At 43.1% G+C, this 17,912-nt stretch overlaps 1 protein-coding gene across 11 annotated transcripts in view; it reads left to right on the forward strand.

Annotated features, from left to right (window-relative positions):
- Positions 1–17,379, forward strand: part of cadpsa (Ca2+-dependent activator protein for secretion a) — a 110,475-nt gene extending 93,096 nt beyond the window's left edge. For 8 of the 11 annotated variants that reach the window (XM_034287074.1, XM_020055678.2, XM_020055695.3 and 5 more), the window contains 2 exons: positions 14,716–14,820; positions 16,082–17,379. In XM_034287074.1, coding sequence (XP_034142965.1) covers positions 14,716–14,820; positions 16,082–16,252 — 276 coding nt within the window. In that variant the 3' untranslated portion in view covers positions 16,253–17,379. The remainder of the gene's footprint in view (positions 1–14,715; positions 14,821–16,081) is intronic. The other 3 variants (XM_020055684.2, XM_020055689.2, XM_020055691.2) reach the window with 1 other exon arrangement.
- The last annotated feature ends 533 nt before the right edge of the window (positions 17,380–17,912 follow it).

The raw sequence follows: 17,912 nt of genomic DNA on the forward strand, positions 1-17,912 counted from the left end.
TTTTTGGGCCGAGGACCCCAGGTTGCACCTGTGCATGCGTGTGCAGCTTCCCTGATGGCTTGCTGGCATGGCCTGTCTCCTTTGAGTGGACCTGTCTCCTCTTCATGTTTGTTTCTTCTGCTGCTTTGACCTGCTGTTGGCCTGTATCCTCCTCTCTCAGAAGAGCCTTTCTTTTCTGATTATAGCGGAGGCCTCTCTCTCTCTCTCTCTCTCCCTCTCTCTCTCTCTCTCTCTCCCTCCCTTCCTCTCTCAGCCCCTCCTCTCTCTCAGTGTGTCACTGTGTATCTGCTCTCCCTCTGGCTGTAACGTTATTGTGGCATATGAAGGTGTCTTGCTGCACTGTAGGACTCCTCTGTGTTGTCCTTTTCTTGTTGCTCTGCTGAATATGACCAAGATGTGATGCTTTTCTGCTGCTCTTCCTATAGTACATGTCCATGCTCAGTGATCAAAAAGCATTAAAAAACATCTGTGGCTTCCTTTTCTTCACTTAAATTCCTTTCCAAATGTCTTTCTGCTTTACTTTCCTAACCTTTCTAAACCTTTGCGCGCCTCTCCATTCTCACCTGGCTAAGTATTTTGAAATGGAACTTATCTCTCACGTCGAGTTGTTTTAACACATTATGTCCAGTGGCATGATTCAGATTCAAATAATCTTCCTATGTACATCTACTAGCATGGCCCATTTCCTTGAAGATCCACCCCATACATGCACTCAGCTTTCTCCAGCATTCCCCCACCCACCCACCCAGCACCTCTCCCTCTACAGTCTCCTTGGCAATGCTTACAACATGAGACACATATTTTGATCTCACAAAAATACAGGGATGTTACCTGAACAGACACAATTACTCTACAGAGCCCTTTAAATAATAATAATGAAATATCAAATATATATAGTTTAGTACTGTTAGTATTACAGTCAAATTTGGCAACATCTGCAGACTGTTAGCTGTCAAGTGTTCATATCACTTTCTTTAGAGAGTGGGGTTTGTTCTGCAAAAATGAGGATAGGGATTGACCCCCCCCCCCCCCCCCCCCGCATCAACAATGTTACTACTAGAGTAGATTATTAATTTATTGCATTAGTGATTAAACAGTAGCATGTGCTGTTGTCTTTAAACTGCATCAGCATCCTGTCAGACATTTACATCAGATTTCATAGGTTAACTTAGTAGTAGTTTCTGGTGCTTATTTAACAACTTCTGACCAATACCAAATGCTATGTTGTGATACTTTAGAAATTAATTATGACATAGTTATTGTAACATTATTCATGAAGTGAATACCGTTTACCATGGTACTTAGACAAAAAGTCAGTTCAAAAGTTGTCATCAAAATCTCAAATTATTAATATCAACCATAATAAATAGATTTGGATTTGAAGGGGTATTGATGGCATCAGATAATAGACGTTGTAAAGATTACCAGGAGACAAGATTTAAATCATGAATCTATTTTATCATAATAGAAATAATTTACAAGATTGAGATGTTGACCTCTAAAATAACCTTTTAGCCTTAACGTTATTACAGTTGATCATAAGGGGATTACTTTTCAAATCACACGATGCCTCTGCAAATGAATATCCCTCTCAAGCACGTCAGAGCGAGACCAAACTAAAGATCAAAATAATCTGTCTTTTCATCTCCCTTTGACCTGCAGTGATTCACACATTGTGTTGGTGCTCCGTTAGAAGGGGGCAATCGAACAGTCGGGTGCTTGGCTAGTAGGGTTGGGTGCTTTACCAAATATATACCGTTCAGTCCCTCCGCTAATATTGGTGCCTTTGGTAAATATGAGCAAAACTTTCTCTCTATTGTTTATCCTCTTGATCTTTCATTCAAAATATTAATAAAAATCTAACTTTCTATTCAAGTAAAACATTTGACAGAAGAAATTCATTTATATTATAAAACCAATATTTTTCTCATATGTGTGCCAAAATAAATGGCACCCTCTTTGTTTAATATTTGGTGCAACCTCCCTTTGGCAAGATGACAGCTCAGTCTTCTCCTATAATGCGTAATGAGATGAGAGAACACACGGCAAGGGATCTGAGACCAATCCTCCATACAGAATCTCTCCAAGCTTGTGGACTCCTTCAGCTTATACCACAGGTTTTCTATGGGGTTTATGTCAGGGGACTGGGGTTGGCCGTGGCAAAACCTTGATGCTGTGGTCAGTGAACCATTTTTGAGCTGTTTTGCCATGGCTGTTTTGTCCTGCCGTGGAAGGATCGTCCTGTTGGAGGATGCATCCACGGCACAGTTTAAGTTTCCTGATTGGAGACAACTGGAGAATCTGATTGTAGTTTTGGAGACGTCCTTATCCCAAGACCCAACTAACATCTCCAGTTGTGATCCTTGGAGATTCTCTAGCCACTCGAATCTTCCTCCTCACAGTGCGTGGGGTTAATATAGACACACACTCTTTCAGGACGATCTGCATTTGCTTTTAACAAGTTATTGCCCTGATCGTAGAAAGGGGCCGTTTCAATCTATTTCCAAATCTGTGTATTTGATTAACCTTTTCTTGTATATCATTGCTGTTTTCTGGGGTCTTTCCCATAGTGATGGATATCTATGGGAATTTGGCCTGTGTGTCACTTCATATTTATACCCCAGTGAAAGGCATGTCTCACCACTTGTGTTCCTCATTACTCAGGTGAACTTAAAAATGTAAAATATGAATGGGAATATAGTTCCCTTCCCTTCAGTTAGATTTTATTTATAATAATTTTTAAGGATTCCAATAATTGTGGCACACATGTTTTGAAGAAAAATATTTCATTTATTTCACATTTATTTTGTAAAATAATTTCACTAATAATGTTTTGATTTTATATATATATTTTGAATGAAAGACTCATATAAATAACTTTTTTTCACGGTCCATTTTGCTCATATTTACCAAGGGTGCCAATATTAGGGGAGAGACTGTATGTACCAAGCCTGAGCTATTGGTGCTGTAGTGATCTGTTTGTGGGAGATGACTTTAATTGCTGCCAATCATTTTGTAGCTTTTCCACTGAATTTTTTTGTCTTCTTTTGAATACCTGCACTCAACTTGTGCAATATGTTTTTAGTTAAAGCAAATCAAGATCTTAATTTTACCTGTAATATATTTTTTTATTATCAAGCTTAGTTGTCCTAGTAATTCCCCAGAGATTTGAACCAGTCACATCACCAACGCGTGATCATTTGAAAAGAGCGCAGCTTGGAGAAAGCACGGGCTGGTGAGTCATTTGGTTTAACTATCTAGTTAGCTTTATTTATTAGAAGTCAGCGCATTAGCATTCTGCCATGTTTCAGAAGTCATACAGTTTTGAATAAGTTCTCAGTGCAGCTGCCACTGACTGAACACTTCGGTATCTCTGAGATTTTGTTTGATTATGCTGCTCAACCTTCGCCCACTGTGGTCATACAGAAAGCCTGTAGGCTACACTCTTCATGTTAGTTTGCACAATGCCTGTCATTCACTTACTCTTGTAAATGTCCAATGTCGTCCAATATGTCTGGCTCCTACCTATACATGTCTAACTTCAGGAGCTGGGTGGCCCCCTTTACAACTAATTAATTCATTTGTTAGTATAACTAACACTGCTTGTGCTTGTCCTAGATTTTTTTGCATTCAGACAACAGAAGCGAAGTGGCCTTTTAAGCGTTTCCTCTTTTGTGTATGCCTTAATACTGAATACCCTACTGAAGGAGAAAGCATGGATGAAAATAAGAACATCTGGATATCACCCAATCTTGCTAGTGCTTGTCTTAGCAAGATTGGCTATAGAGGTTAAGGTCAGGCCTGGGGTTAGCGGGTTGGCTAGTGCCCATTCATTTGAATAGCCACCCTCAGCCTAAGACCTGGGCAATGGTTCTGAAGAGTACACCATCGGGCAATCCTCTAGGGACCATTTCTGTTTTCTGTGGTTCCCAGTACACTAATCAAATGGGTACTGATTACGTTTAGGCAAGGGTTTATACTTGTGTTCGTTGTGCATGCATGCGTGTGTGTGAGTATGTTGTGGCCAGTAGAACGTGAGGAATACCTTGTGTAGAGTTAATTACATCTCATATCAGCCACCATAACGAGATTACATGATATGGTTCACTTCATTTAAATGGAGGGTGGGGTGTTGTTTAAAGATTTGGGCCTCTTCGTCAGTAACGACTGCTGTCTAAGCACAACAGTTCTCTGGCTCAGTGTGCCAGTGTCCAGAGGATCAAACAGCTTGTTGTTCTAAAATGTTATTGTATTCGGCATGAAAAATCCAGATTTTTACAAACCATGAATCCTATCACTCCATTATCTCTAATAATGCATTTTTGTATTGGAAAAGGCAGGATTTTCGACAGGTGTTCTGTTATATCTCTGTGTGTGTGTGTGTGTGTGTGTGTGTTTGTGTTTGGGGAGAGATATGCGGGTATTATTCAACAGTAATGATTAATCTTAACCAACTGTTTAGAAGTACAGATGGCTTGTGCTGTAGGTTTAACAGTGGAGCAATTTGTCTTTAACCAAGCTGCCTAAGCGCCACTGAATTCTACACAGCGATAAAGAGATGAATCTCACAGTCAGATGGCAAAGTTTGTTAGGTTCAGGGGCAGGGAAAGGGGAAGGGGGTTGAGGGAAAGAGGGAGAGAATGAGGGAGAGAGGGATAGGATGAGGGATAGGGAAAGGGGGAGAGGATGAGGGAAAGAGGGAGAAGATGAGGGAAAGAGGGATAGGATGAGGGATAGGGAAAGGGGGAGAGGATGAGGGAAAGAGAAAGAGGATTAGGGAAAGGGGGAGAGGATTAGGGAAAGGGGGAGAGGATGAGGGAAAGAGGGAGCGGATGAGGGAAAGAGGGAGAGGATGAGGGAAAGAGGGAGCAGATGAGGGAAAGGGGGAGAGGATGAGGGAAAGGGGGAGAGGATGAGGGAAAGGGTGAGAGGATGAGGGATGAGGGAAAGAGGGAGAGGATGAGGGAAAGAGGGAGAGAATGAGGGAAAGAGGGATAGGATGAGGGATAGGGAAAGGGGGAGAGGATGAGGGAAAGAGGGAGAAGATGAGGGAAAGAGGGATAGGATGAGGGATAGGGAAAGGGGGAGAGGATGAGGGAAAGAGAAAGAGGATTAGGGAAAGGGGGAGAGGATGAGGGAAAGAGGGAGCGGATGAGGGAAAGAGGGAGAGGATGAGGGAAAGAGGGAGCAGATGAGGGAAAGGGGGAGTGGATGAGGGAAAGGGGGAGAGGATGAGGGAAAGGGGGAGAGGATGAGGGAAAGGGTGAGAGGATGAGGGATGAGGGAAAGAGGGAGAGGATGAGGGAAAGAGGGAGAGGATGAGGGAAAGGGGGGAGAGGATGGAGTGAACAAATGTATGGGCTGGAGGAAAAATTAATTTGTTTTCATCCCCCCCACCCCTCTCTCCATCTCTCTCTCTCTTTCTCTCCCCGCTAGTTCTTGAAAGAACAGCTGAAGAGATGAGGATTAAAACAGCTGTGCTTAACGTAAGGGCTCATGGACTTAATGCGGCCGGCCCAGAGATCATTGATTAAAAAAAGCCATCTCTTTAGCCGCTGCTAAATCCAGCGTCGCACTGATATGCTTGCTGCCTGGTGCCGGCCTCCAAGGGACACTAGGCTGTCTGTGGGGGGCGCGGTGCCAAGCCAGCCTTCGCCCACCACAAATACATGGATTACAGGGTCAATTATACGCTTAATCTGCCTCCTGGGGGATTAGGGCCCAGCTCATTGATTGATTCGAAGCATTTCCGTTGACCTTGGTAGTTATCAGGTCTGCGAGATTGCACTTTACGGCAAAGTTAAAAAGCTTTAATCGCCGCGCAGCGAACTGGTTCCCGGCTGGCAGGGGCGGCGGAGGGGAGGGCGGGGGATTGGGGATTGTGCCGCCGCTGCTGTGACTGTTGCTGCCAGCCTGAGCTTGTGGCGGCGTTGAGGATGACGAGGGAGAGGATAACTGTGACAGACCTGCTGCAATACCACTTCACTGTCCTAGACACTTCACCACTTTACAGGCCCCGGTTGCCAAACGCTGGGCCAACTGAATGGTTTAATCAACCGGAGCTACTTGTGCAGCGCGCTGGTTGTCTGAGGCAGGGTGGGTCAGCAGACGGAGAGGGACAGGGTTAGGACCGTATGAAGGGGAGTAACAGAGGGAAGGATGGAAGGTGCTAATTAGACCATATGTTATTAAACCTTCATTGTTTCTCTGTGGAGATCTCTCTCAATGTTAGCTATTACGTGTGTTTACTCCTGTTACTTTTTTGTCATCCTTTTATAAGTCTCATTATTATATTTTTTTGTGTAATAGCGACACGTATTTGTTCTTTTACGGTACTGATGAATGTTTTGGTACAGACATTGGTGTTTGTGTGTTTAGATATGATGTGTGAAAAGAAAGTGCATGTTTTCGTTGCTGTTGTTTTCTTTGTTTCCCCACCAGTTTTTAATGTTGGGATTTAGTGGTTCACCTTTACTGTGAATAAATACAATGTATAATTAATTACTGCGGTGGCCCTATTGAAGTCGATGATAGATTCATGACATGCTTCATTTAATTATTTTAGTTTTTCATGTTTTGCTCTTGTTGATCTTGATTGGATTAACTTTGTCAGCCCGTTAACACAAAGAGAGGCAGACATGTTCGCGATTATAACAGAAGCATTATTTACTCTTTTAAAAATCTACATCACAATGGTGGAATACATTTTGATCATGTTTAGGAGAATGAGGACATGATGAAATACTGTCCTCATTCTCCTAAATTCATTCTCCTTTTAAATTCAGACACAATGAGCAGGTCCCTCATTGTTTTTCATGCCAGTTAATAATCTCTCTGTCTATATAAACCAATGGTGAACAGAGGCTTTAGAATGGAAGATGATTCTGGATGATAGTAGGCCAGATTTAAAAAGGACTATGCATAACAAACAGGTAGAATATGGACTCACTGCAACATGGCAAACGTTTCCCCTCCTTTTAATGAAGTCTGTAAGCAACTTTCACTCTTTACAATTACTGAGGGTGCACTTTGTTTCCTCCATCCATCCGTCTAGCAGCCCTGTGATCTCAGACTGCATGGTATACATCCCCCCTGACCCACCCACAGAGGGCCAGAGGTCCATGTCAGTGGTCAAAACCAAATGAGGAAAGGAACGGATGAATAACATAAGACGAGGGAAATGGAAGTTAAATGAAGCCTTCTTTTATGCTGAGTGGGACAAGTCCCACTGTTTCTCTCTCTTCTCTATGTCTTTCTTTTTCTGTTTCCCTCTCTCTCTCCCTCTCTATGTAAAGGCTGGTATGGTGGCATTTGTTTGATTAACTTGTCTGACAAAAGTGACAGCTGCTAACGGGTGCATGTGGATGAGAGGCTCAGCGCGGGTCCCTCTTTGTACATCTGTCAGCGGAGAGGCAGGGGGACAGGGTGAAAAGAGACAAATTGGTCCCAAAAGGCAGGCCATTCACCTTCCCCAAACCCCCACGGCCCCCCCGGCCCTCCTTCCCATTCAGGAGCTCGGCGGGATCCTCAAGTGCTTGCTGGCTTATTCCATTTCGCTTCCCCTATAGAGGTTGAAGCCCACAAGTGTTTTACCCGTCATTCTGAGCCCCTCAATCCGCCTCTAAGCGGCCTTTTGTTAGGAGAATGGCTCACTTTGCTCAGGCCTCGGCCTGTTTTTTTCTCCACTGAGCTTTTCTGTCCTTTATTGTGTGTTTATTCAATGACGCGGTGTAGTCCATAATTCCACCCGTTTAGTTCCTCACAACACGCTTTTTATTTCCTTTACCGTGGGTTTGTGAAGTACTCTCTACATTTGACACTGTAATCAGTTCGACTGACATTCACAAGCGTTATATGACAGGCATTTTCGTTATTTTTTTTTTTTGGGCTACTCCGATGGCAACAGAAAATTATTCGGGAACGTTCGAGCCCCTGTCGCTTGGTCTCCTTTGATACGAACATTTCTGTCCGTCTAGTATTAAATATGCACAGACCATGTATTGTTAGCGGGGTTTATTTAAAATCCCAAACCTCCTCCCCCAGAAAAAGATGGACTATCTGGCCGATGTTCCGGTTGGGTGCACACAGAGGAGTTTTGTTCCACTCCAGGTTGCGCTGAAGCGTATGAATCGTTGGCTGGCCTCTCCTTTGTACACGCGGCACAATCGGAACAGTTTGAAGCCCATAAGCTTGCTGAGCCTGAAACTTTATTTCACTTTGGCCATTCAGGGCCCTGCACTCCCCGACGCTTGAAGGAGTAAAAGGAAAGCGGTGTGAGCGGAGCGCTGGCAGGATCTAAGGGCAGTACCAACGGCGGCGCTCGCCCAGCGTGGAGGGACGCGGTTAAGGCTGTCAGCTTCCTGTGAAAGGACTGACTACCTACAGGGTCAGCTCAGCCCAACTGGGGAGGGGGGGTTGTGGGGTGGACCTGGGGGTCACCGGTGTGAGTTACTATGGTAATTGAGTTCGGTCATCAATGGGCCTCCTCTCATGAGCTGTGGAGCTGACAATAACAGGCAAGCAGCAGCGGTGAAAAGCAAGCAGGTAGGATTACTCTGCTCCTTTGTCCTAAGTGCATAATGTCTTGTAGTCAGATTTAAAGACTTCTCAATACCGGGCCCTCCCCTCAAATGCCCGCTGGGGGGCCTTGTCTAGCTGCCCTGGCTTCCAGCTCTCTCTGGGGCAAAAGACCAGTGTGGACAGCTCTTTTTTCCCATTAACAAAACTCTGTAGACACCCTGGCCTGGAGGTCTGAAGAAAGGTTGTGCCCTCCGTCGGCCCTACCGCTCTGAAATGGACTTCTGAGGATTGTTTTGTGTGGGTTTCAAGGAGCTCGGAGAGGCTGCGCCCATACCTGTGTGAATGCACACGACTGCATATGCGTGTTTGCGTGTGTGCGCGTGCGTGTGTGTGAGTGAGAGAGGGAGACTTAAAAAGCAAAAGTAGCGGCGCATTATGTTTCTGAAACACAGCGACCTCCCCTCTCCTTTGGAAGTAAGCCTGTCACTTTACATTAGCATCGGCGCGGCAACAATCATCATTCCATGCCTCCCGCTAATTGCAGACACAGCTGGGTCCCAGCAGGACACTGCTACACACCCCAGCCTTCACCAGCCAGGACCAATCTGTGGAGCAGTAACACACACACAAACACACACACACACACACACACACAAAGTTAATACAAGGTCCCAGCCCATTCAGGCCAGATCCAATCTGGTGTGTAGCGCTGACATACACAATCATGTACTCACAGAGACCCACTCCCACATTACCACCAGCAAGGGCTGAAAGAGGCAGAGTCACAGGTTGCTTGTAATCCCCCGTACCCCACGGAGGGGCCCCGCCCCGCATCTCTCCCGCAGCATTCCTGCTTTTTGTGTTTTTTAGGGGGCCCGGCACAAAGGCCTAATCCGACCCCTCACCAGTCCTCTGTCCCAGTCTGGCATAGGAGTACTGGGGACCCATCAGGTGTGTGAAATGAGAGAGAGAGTGTGTGTTTGGGCGCGGGTGATTGTGTGTTCATCAACAGGACGGGTTTTTGTGGAACTGCGTCGGGATACGAGGGGGGGGGTGCAGATTTGCACTGAATTCTGTTGGTTTCCCCCCCGCCAGGCGTTATGGCTTCCTGTAACATGTCAGATATGAGTGTGAACACCATGTTCGGGGCGGGGTGGTGTGCGGTGACGGTCGTGGGGGGGGGGTTGGGTTGGGTTGGGGGTTGGTGTTGCAGGGGGCAGGAGGTCGCACTGCCTGCCAGACCTTGGCTCCAAGGGGGATGGGACCTGCAGATGTTCATGAATGTTTGTCGTGAAGCGATGGAACCCCAGCCCTTGGCACGGACGCCCCCAGAACCTCGTCCGTCCTCCAAGCCCCAATATCAGACGGAACTCGTTAGAATGTCACAGATTCCATCCCTGTCGGGTTATGCCATTATATATTCAGAGCCACATTACACGTGTTTTGGCTGTCAGCTATCGCTAGCCTCCTGCTGATTCCAATCCAGCCTAAGAAAAGAGGGAGTCTCTGGGTGTGTTCATCTGCTCTGAGAGATTTGTTAGGGTTGGTTAGTCTGTTCAGAGTGGAACAAAGCGAGAGTGCCATCACTGTTCATTTCACAAGCCTGGAATCTGAAGTCTGCCTTCTCACTCATTTTCTGGAGTTTCCCTTGAGCGCACTTATAAATATATATTTTTTTCACTACCACTCATTGCCTCTTCTCTGGGGACTGTGGTCAACTCAAGAGAATCATCTTTTTGAAGTATCGTAGATGACCAGTTTTTTCCCAGAAGATGACTGTTATCAGAACTATTGAGACTGCGTAAGAGGAGAGGAGGGAGGAGAGGGAAAGATGCATGTTAAAGGATGTGAAACAAAAAGTTATGAACCTAATGTTAACCCAGATCATTAGACTTAAAGAGTAAAGGGAGGAGAGCATGTGGAGGCTGACAGCAAGAGATGGAAGGAGGGCAAAGGGAAAAGAGGAGAGGGAGAGCGAGCAGTCGCTCCAGGCCTGGCCTCTCAACGGGGGGTCACGCTCGGGGCGAGATCACAGCCCTGCTGCCGTGGCGATGCCTTCACAGGCACAGAGCGGCAGAGAGGAAGCAGTGGTCCACACACAGCAGGACTCCACAGTGATTTAGCCTGCGGAGAAGGCCCTTACGTTGTAGTCTTACATACCCCAGCACTACTCCAGTGTCACATCCTAGAGAGGGAACGGATGAGCTGCATGCGCAAACTACTGTGGTATGTTCACATAAAACAAACAACTGTGGTATGTTCACATAAAACAAACTACTGTGGTATGTTCACATAAAACAAACTACTGTGGTATGTTCACATAAAGCAAACTACTAGGGTATGTTCACATAAAACCAACTATTGGGGTATGTTCACATAAAACAAATTACTGGGGTATTTTCACATAAAACAAACTACTAGTGTATGTTCACATAAAAAAACTATTGGGGTGTGTTCACATAAACATTATGTAACTACTAATGCCTAGTTTTTACAAATACTCTGTGGCCTGAATAAAAAGGTTCCTATATTTCTTAAGTCTTTTGTTGTGTAACATGGGCCTCTTACTGAGAAGTGTGTGAGTTTCAGCAACACAAACTCACAGTTACCCCAAATATGTCCACCCCCCTCTCTGCTTCTGACGGTTGAGGTCTAGTCCACTCTGATTAGCATCACCCTGCCCTGATCATTACCAATCAATTAGACTTCAAACAGGACTGAGCCCACAGATAAACATCTGCAGCCTCTCGGATAGCTGCTTCAGGATTAGAAGAGGTGCTTCCAGGTCACTCTCCCCTCAGCTAAGGAGACACACGTCCTTACGTTCTGCCAATTGTAGCACATTACAGTCACATCCCTCTGATCATCCAGAGCTATAAAGAATTTGAAATTAAATCAAACATGGATAAACTGTCATATATGTAGTGAGGAATACTGTAATGTACAATCACCACAGCAGGATTTGTGATCCACTGGCATGAGAAATGGGCAACCAGTCACTAATAACCTTCTAATCTTAACTAATATTCAACTTTTTATTTTGCCTTGCCATTCCTACTTGTAACTATTTACACATTTGTACAACACTGTATATTAGCTTATACCTACATTTATCCTATGAAACTTTTGTATGTTTACATTTCCAATGTTTTCTATTCAGTTTTGTTATTTAATATACCTTATTTATTTTCCAGTTTGGCAAGGTAAAAACAATCCATGCCAATAAATCCCTTTACATTTCAATAGAAAATTGTGGAGACAGATTTGACCCCAGTTATTTGTAATGTAATTTAAAGCAGACTCCATCAATTTGTGCTTCTCAACAAATCATCACAAGACCATGTACTGTATATACCCTAAATTAAACAATAGCAAGATCTTCCCATTGTTTGTTGATTAAAAAAACAGCTTTTGAATACATTTGGCAAAATCCTTGTACTCAACAATGTGTTGCAGTTTGAAATCAGCAACACATTTCTTAGGGACTGGTGGGTAAAACAGGGATGCAGATTGAGACCCATTCTTTTCAACATTTACAGCGCATTTGGAATGTATTCAGACCCCTTCACTTTGTCCAAAATTAGTTGTTATAGACTTCATTTATAAATTATAAAAAATTATACATGATACCCCACAACGGAAAAAAAACAAACATGTTTTTAAACATATTTGCCATTTTACTGTAGAAAATAATATTACAAATCCCATTCTGACCCTTTATTCAGTACTTTGTAGAAATGCCTTTGTCAGCGATCCAAGCGTTGAGTCTTCTTGGGTATACCTCTAGCAGCTTGACATTCCTGGATTTGGACACTTTCTCAAATTCATCTGTAAAGAATCCCTCAAGCTTGTTCAGATTTTCTTGGGGGCATTTGTGAATGGCAATCTTCATGACTCCCCTCAGATGATCAATCAGGATCAAGTCTGGGCTTTGGCTAGGCCACTCAAGGGCATTCACAATTTTGTCTTGGCAGTGTACTGTGGGTCATTGACATGCTGAAAAATGAGTCTTCACCCCCAGTATGACCTCCTGTGCTCTGTGTATCAGGTTTTCTTCAAGGACTCCATTATATCTCCATTCATCTTTTCCTCAATCCTGACAAATCTCTCAATCTCTACCAGCGAGAAGCATCCCCACTGCATGATGCTCCCACCAACATGCAATGAGTATGTTTCTCAGTCTCCTCCAGTTTTACATTTTAGGAGGAGATGAGGTCCTGGTCCACACCTGCGGATTACCTGGTTTGGGCGGCCTGTTGCTGTCCCTGTCCTTGTCCATCTGGTCATAATTTTGACCTAGTCTAGTATCAAATAGACTCTGAATTTAGCCCAGAGAAATGTATTTATTATTCCAATTGGACTCTTAATATCTCACCCAGGACACAGCCAGAAGAGGACTGGTCACCCCTCTGAGCCTGGGTCCTCTCTAGGTTTCATCCTAAAATTCAGCCTTCTTAGGGAGTTTTTCCTAGCCACTGAAATCCAACACTACTGTTGTTTGCTCTTTGGGGTTTAAGGCCGGGTGTCTCTGTAAAGCACTTTGTGACAACTGCTGTTGTAAAAAGGGCTTTATAAATACATTTGATTGAATGATTGATTGAGTATTACCTTGTTTTAGGTACTACTCCCACCAACCAATGATGCTCCCACCAACCAATGAGTATTACCTTGGTTTACTTCGATTTTGGTCTCATTTTAGTTTGATTTTGGTCTCATTAGAACAGAGAATGTTTTTCCTAATGCTCTCAGAATCCTTCAAGCGGCATGTCATTTGCCTTTTTCTGTCCTGATATAACCTTCTCTAGTCTATGCCTGAACACAGTTTTGAAGGTCTATAGGAAATCCCTTTATTTTTGATCTGACATGCCCTGCGAAATGTGGGACCTTTCTAAAGTCAGGTTGGTTGACTTTCTAAATCAGGTTAAATCCATTGATAATGCCACAAGTGGACTCCTATCAAGTTGTAAAGACATCTCAATGATGGTTAAAGAACAGAGGATGTACCTGAGCTCAATTTTCTAAAGTCATGGTAACGTGACTGAATACTTAGAGGCTCTGGTACACTGCAGCAATGGTAGACATGGCGACCACTTGATTCATCTTACCTCCATTGGCTAACTCAGCTCATGCTGTGTTTAGTTGAGCACCTACAGCTTGCACCTAATGATTAGCAATTCGTCTTGTTGTTAGACCCCAGCTCTGAGACAATCAGAAAACGGATAAGAAATGGTTTGTAGAAATCATCAAGAGCGAGAAGAAGAGGGTAGAGATACAGAAACAGATACAGAAACAGCGTTCTATTCTGGAGAGTAGTCAGTGTGAACGTAAGAATCGCTAATTGGGGAGTGGTGCTATTTGCTCTCTTCTGAGAATAAACCAAGTGCATATATTTGCCCGAATCTTTAGTTTTTCATTTACAATACATTGGCACTGATTTCAAAAAACGTGTTCACTTTGTCATTATGTGGTATAGTATGTAGATTGATCACAAATATACATTAATTTAATTGGATATAAAATAAGTCTATAACACTTTGAGGTCTATCTAATGTGAAAGTAGGCAAGTGGTCTGAAACCTTCCTAAGGCACTATGTATGAACAAATAAAATAATTGGCAAGAGCCAAGTCTGCCTCAACCTACTTCTAAATTGTCTGCTGTTTAAAGATAATTTGTTGCTGCTGTCTCCAACCAGAGTGGACTTACAGGAGCTCCTAGATCTCCCAATTCTGTCAGACCTGGACCCTGATATATGAGTTGAAATAGAAAATTGACAGAGGGAGTCAGAAAGACAAAGAAAGTCAGAGAGACACAGAGCAAGGGAGACATAGCGAGGTAGAGTCAGACAGAATGAGAGTTGGAGTCAGAGAGAGAGAGAGAGAGAGCGAGGGAGTCAGAGACAGAGTCCAAGAAGAATAATAGACTCTGTAATAGATTGAAAGAAGCGTTGTCAGGATGGAAACAAAGATATAGAGAGGGGATGAGAGGGGGTGGAGATGGAGAGGAGAAAAAGTGACAGAGACAGAGTGACAGTATCAAGTCCTATGAAATGTTGTTTCTGCTCTTTGTTTCTATATTCTGGTTGTCTATGTGTGTGTGTGTGTGTGTGTATATATATATATATATGTATATGTGTGCGTGTGTGTGTGTGTGTGTGTGTCTTTTTTGCTGGAGACCGCTGTGTTTTTGTGTTGCAGCAATGGTACACCAGCACGATGAACCTCTTGGGTACGTGGTTGACTGACCGGATGGACCTTCAGCTCCATGTCTACCAGCTCAAAATCCTCATCAGGATAGTCAAGGTAAGATGGGGTTAGCCATCAGGTCCTCACCAGGGCCCCCCAAACCAATTGATCATATGAATATCTTATGGCCATTTTGACTATCCAAATAAAGTATAACCAGAGCGAATGCATAGTGGTTCATGATTAAATAAAACTAAAAGACTAGAATTATAGATATTTGGGCGCCTGAGGTTTCCAGTGCTCTGTGTCACTGCCTTGTAATACCACTGTGCCATAGTTGCCAGCTTGAATCCTCCTTGCGACATACCCACCGTGTCCAACATAAGGGTATGCAAATTGGCGGCAAGAGTGGATGGGTAGATGTCGGACAGAAGTGCCTTGTTCTGATGTGCTGTAGCTTGTCGAAGTAATCGGATCAGGCAAATGGGACCTTAGTCCTGGTTGTTGGGTGGGGAATGTATTCTCCTCCAGCGTGTATGCACTAAAGAGAAGATCCTGGATGAGTGATAGGTGTGATAAGAAGCAGATGGACTTGGTGAGGTGCTTCAGAGGAATTTGTTCTGATATTCAACTTTCTGGCACCTGCTGTGGAGTTGTTGTGATAAGGCAAGGCTATAATTGTTAACAGGACATTACTAAATTGGGGGAGGGGGCAGAGAAATTTGGTAAAATATTTATATATTTTTGATATTTAAAACTGCTTTTTATGGTCTTCTCTTACTCTGTGACCAATATTGAATGAGTTGTGACCTACCTCCTCATGACTTGATAGAAAGCCTAGTACTGACAACCATTGCTTCTCTGCCCGTGTTAATATTTCAGTGTGATGTTGGTTCAGTGTGAGCAGTAACAAGTCCTTCCAGCATAATGTCACGTCACACATTTATTTCTGTTCTCTCAGAGAGAGAGAGAGGCTGTTTCCCTGTACGTGCACTAATCACTGGTGGGGCCTGATAAAAAAAAAATGCATGGAATCCGTCCTCACATAGCTTAATTGCCTTTGGTATTGATTATTTAGTCTGTTCATGAGGCAACTGCATGGTTGTCAAATTTTATGAACAATGTTATCTTCTACCATTTACTCCTGCATGTTGACTGATGTGAAAATACAAACTAGGCTAGTTGTGCCTGTTGTCTGTCACCTGTCTGCTTCTTTAACGGCGTAGCTGGAGGAAAGATGAAGCACTAATGCCATTCAATATGCACTCAGACACTGCTGTGCATTCCTGGCTTCATGTGTTCACTTGCCTTAGTAACTGGCTGAGGATGCATCCTGTCTGAGCCAGTCCCATCCCATTTTCTCGTGGGGTCTTTACAGAAAAAATACCGTGACTTCCGGCTCCAGGGCGTCCTGGATTCCACACTAAACAGTAAGATGTATGAGACGGTGAGGAACAGACTGACCCTGGAAGAGGCCACAGCATCCGTGAGGGAAGGAGGGATGGCTGGCATATCCATGAAGGATAGTGATGAAGACGACGATGACTAGATGAACAGCACCAGGTGGAAGAGCCTGTCAGAGTCCGTCTGAGCCCTCAGACCGATGCATGTACCAACCAAGTTAACAAGGGGACCAATATTATGGGTTTTCAATTTTTCTCTGTCAGATAGAAATACCCATGAACGAACAACAATACAAATGATTAACGCTACAGAAATTATAATTATATTAGTCATGATAATTATGATATATATATATATATACACATATTATATATATATTTAAGTGTTGAACTTAAAAGTGTAGGTGTTTTATGAAAAAAGTTAGCAAAGTTTCTCATTCTCCTGAATTCCCTCCTGAATGTTCCTAAGCAATATGGAAATCCATGTGTATGCGATGTTGAGTTCTATGATTAGGATAATGCTTGGTGTGTCCCTGTTTAACGCAGACCTGTTGAGGCGATTAGTTAACGTACTGTGAATACAGTAATGTTACATCATTATGAGTTGGAGAGTATTTTATTTGTCTCAGAGCCCGTGTCTACTGCCTAAAGGGAACCAAAAGACAGACGGACAGACTGACAGACTTAGAACTGTTTGCAACTAACTGTAGGTACATTTTAGAAAAGTAGCTATCCATTCTCCTCAACACTGTTGATGTATAATTTACTTTAATTCAATTCAATACTCCTTTAACATTTTCCCTCACTGGCAAATATTTAGCCACCTTTTTAAATAAGTTGTTTTAGAAATGCAATATTTTCATTTCGTTATTATATCTTGTATTTATGAATTATCTATGTTTTTTATGTTTAATTTTTTTTAATATATAAAAGCACCTAGCACAATAAATATTACTTCATAGAGTGAAAAGAGACATTCTGTGTTAGCCTAAACTTCAGCCATTCCAGGAGGTACGTTTCCACACTTTTATAATATGGATAGCGAGAGATGATGACATCCAGTATTTTCTCTTACGCTGATGTTGTTTTGTATTTACACAATGTTTATTGCTCCGTCTGCAGTTACTGCATGTCCCAGGTATCCACTCCCACCCCCAAAGCATTTTTTTGTTATCTCTGTAAAGTTTCTGGTGGAGTCATCTTGCTTCTGCCTTATGGTAGCCTACTGAATTGGGGCCCACAAAGTAAAAATAAAGATATCTGTACAAATATGCTGCTTATTCATCTTTGTTGTTTTTTGCCAATATTATAGTCTTCTACAGTCCTGAAAAACTTACAATAATATGAGTAAGGCATCCTGGAAATGAATCTGCCCATGCAAATAAAAGAGTTAGTGTAAAGAGCTACAGTATGTGGTGAGGAAAATTAGAAAGAAAAACCTACTCAAACTGATGAGGTTAATAGGTTCCTTGAACCTGAATGCATAATACATATTTAAAAGACTGCCCTTGTAACCCCTTGTTGTCCCCTCTTCATGTCTCAGCAGTGTCCAAAGAAAAGAATCAGAGATTAGTGTGTTGGATTAAAGCATCACTCATCTTTAGTTTGTATTACAGCCCAGAAGGAGATTGGAAGAATGGCCGAAGATGATATGCACTTTGCCACATCTCCCCCAGATTAAAATTATTCTGCAACAAAAAAAACAAATCAGGCCCAAGACGACAGATATCAGTAAAGTCAAGGGGATTAAATATAATAAAGTCACAAATTAAATGAGGACTGGATATTTTTAATTATTTCATAGAA

Source organism: Esox lucius, chromosome 17 (genome assembly GCF_011004845.1).
Source record: "Esox lucius isolate fEsoLuc1 chromosome 17, fEsoLuc1.pri, whole genome shotgun sequence".
NCBI classification, from domain to species: domain Eukaryota; kingdom Metazoa; phylum Chordata; class Actinopteri; order Esociformes; family Esocidae; genus Esox; species Esox lucius.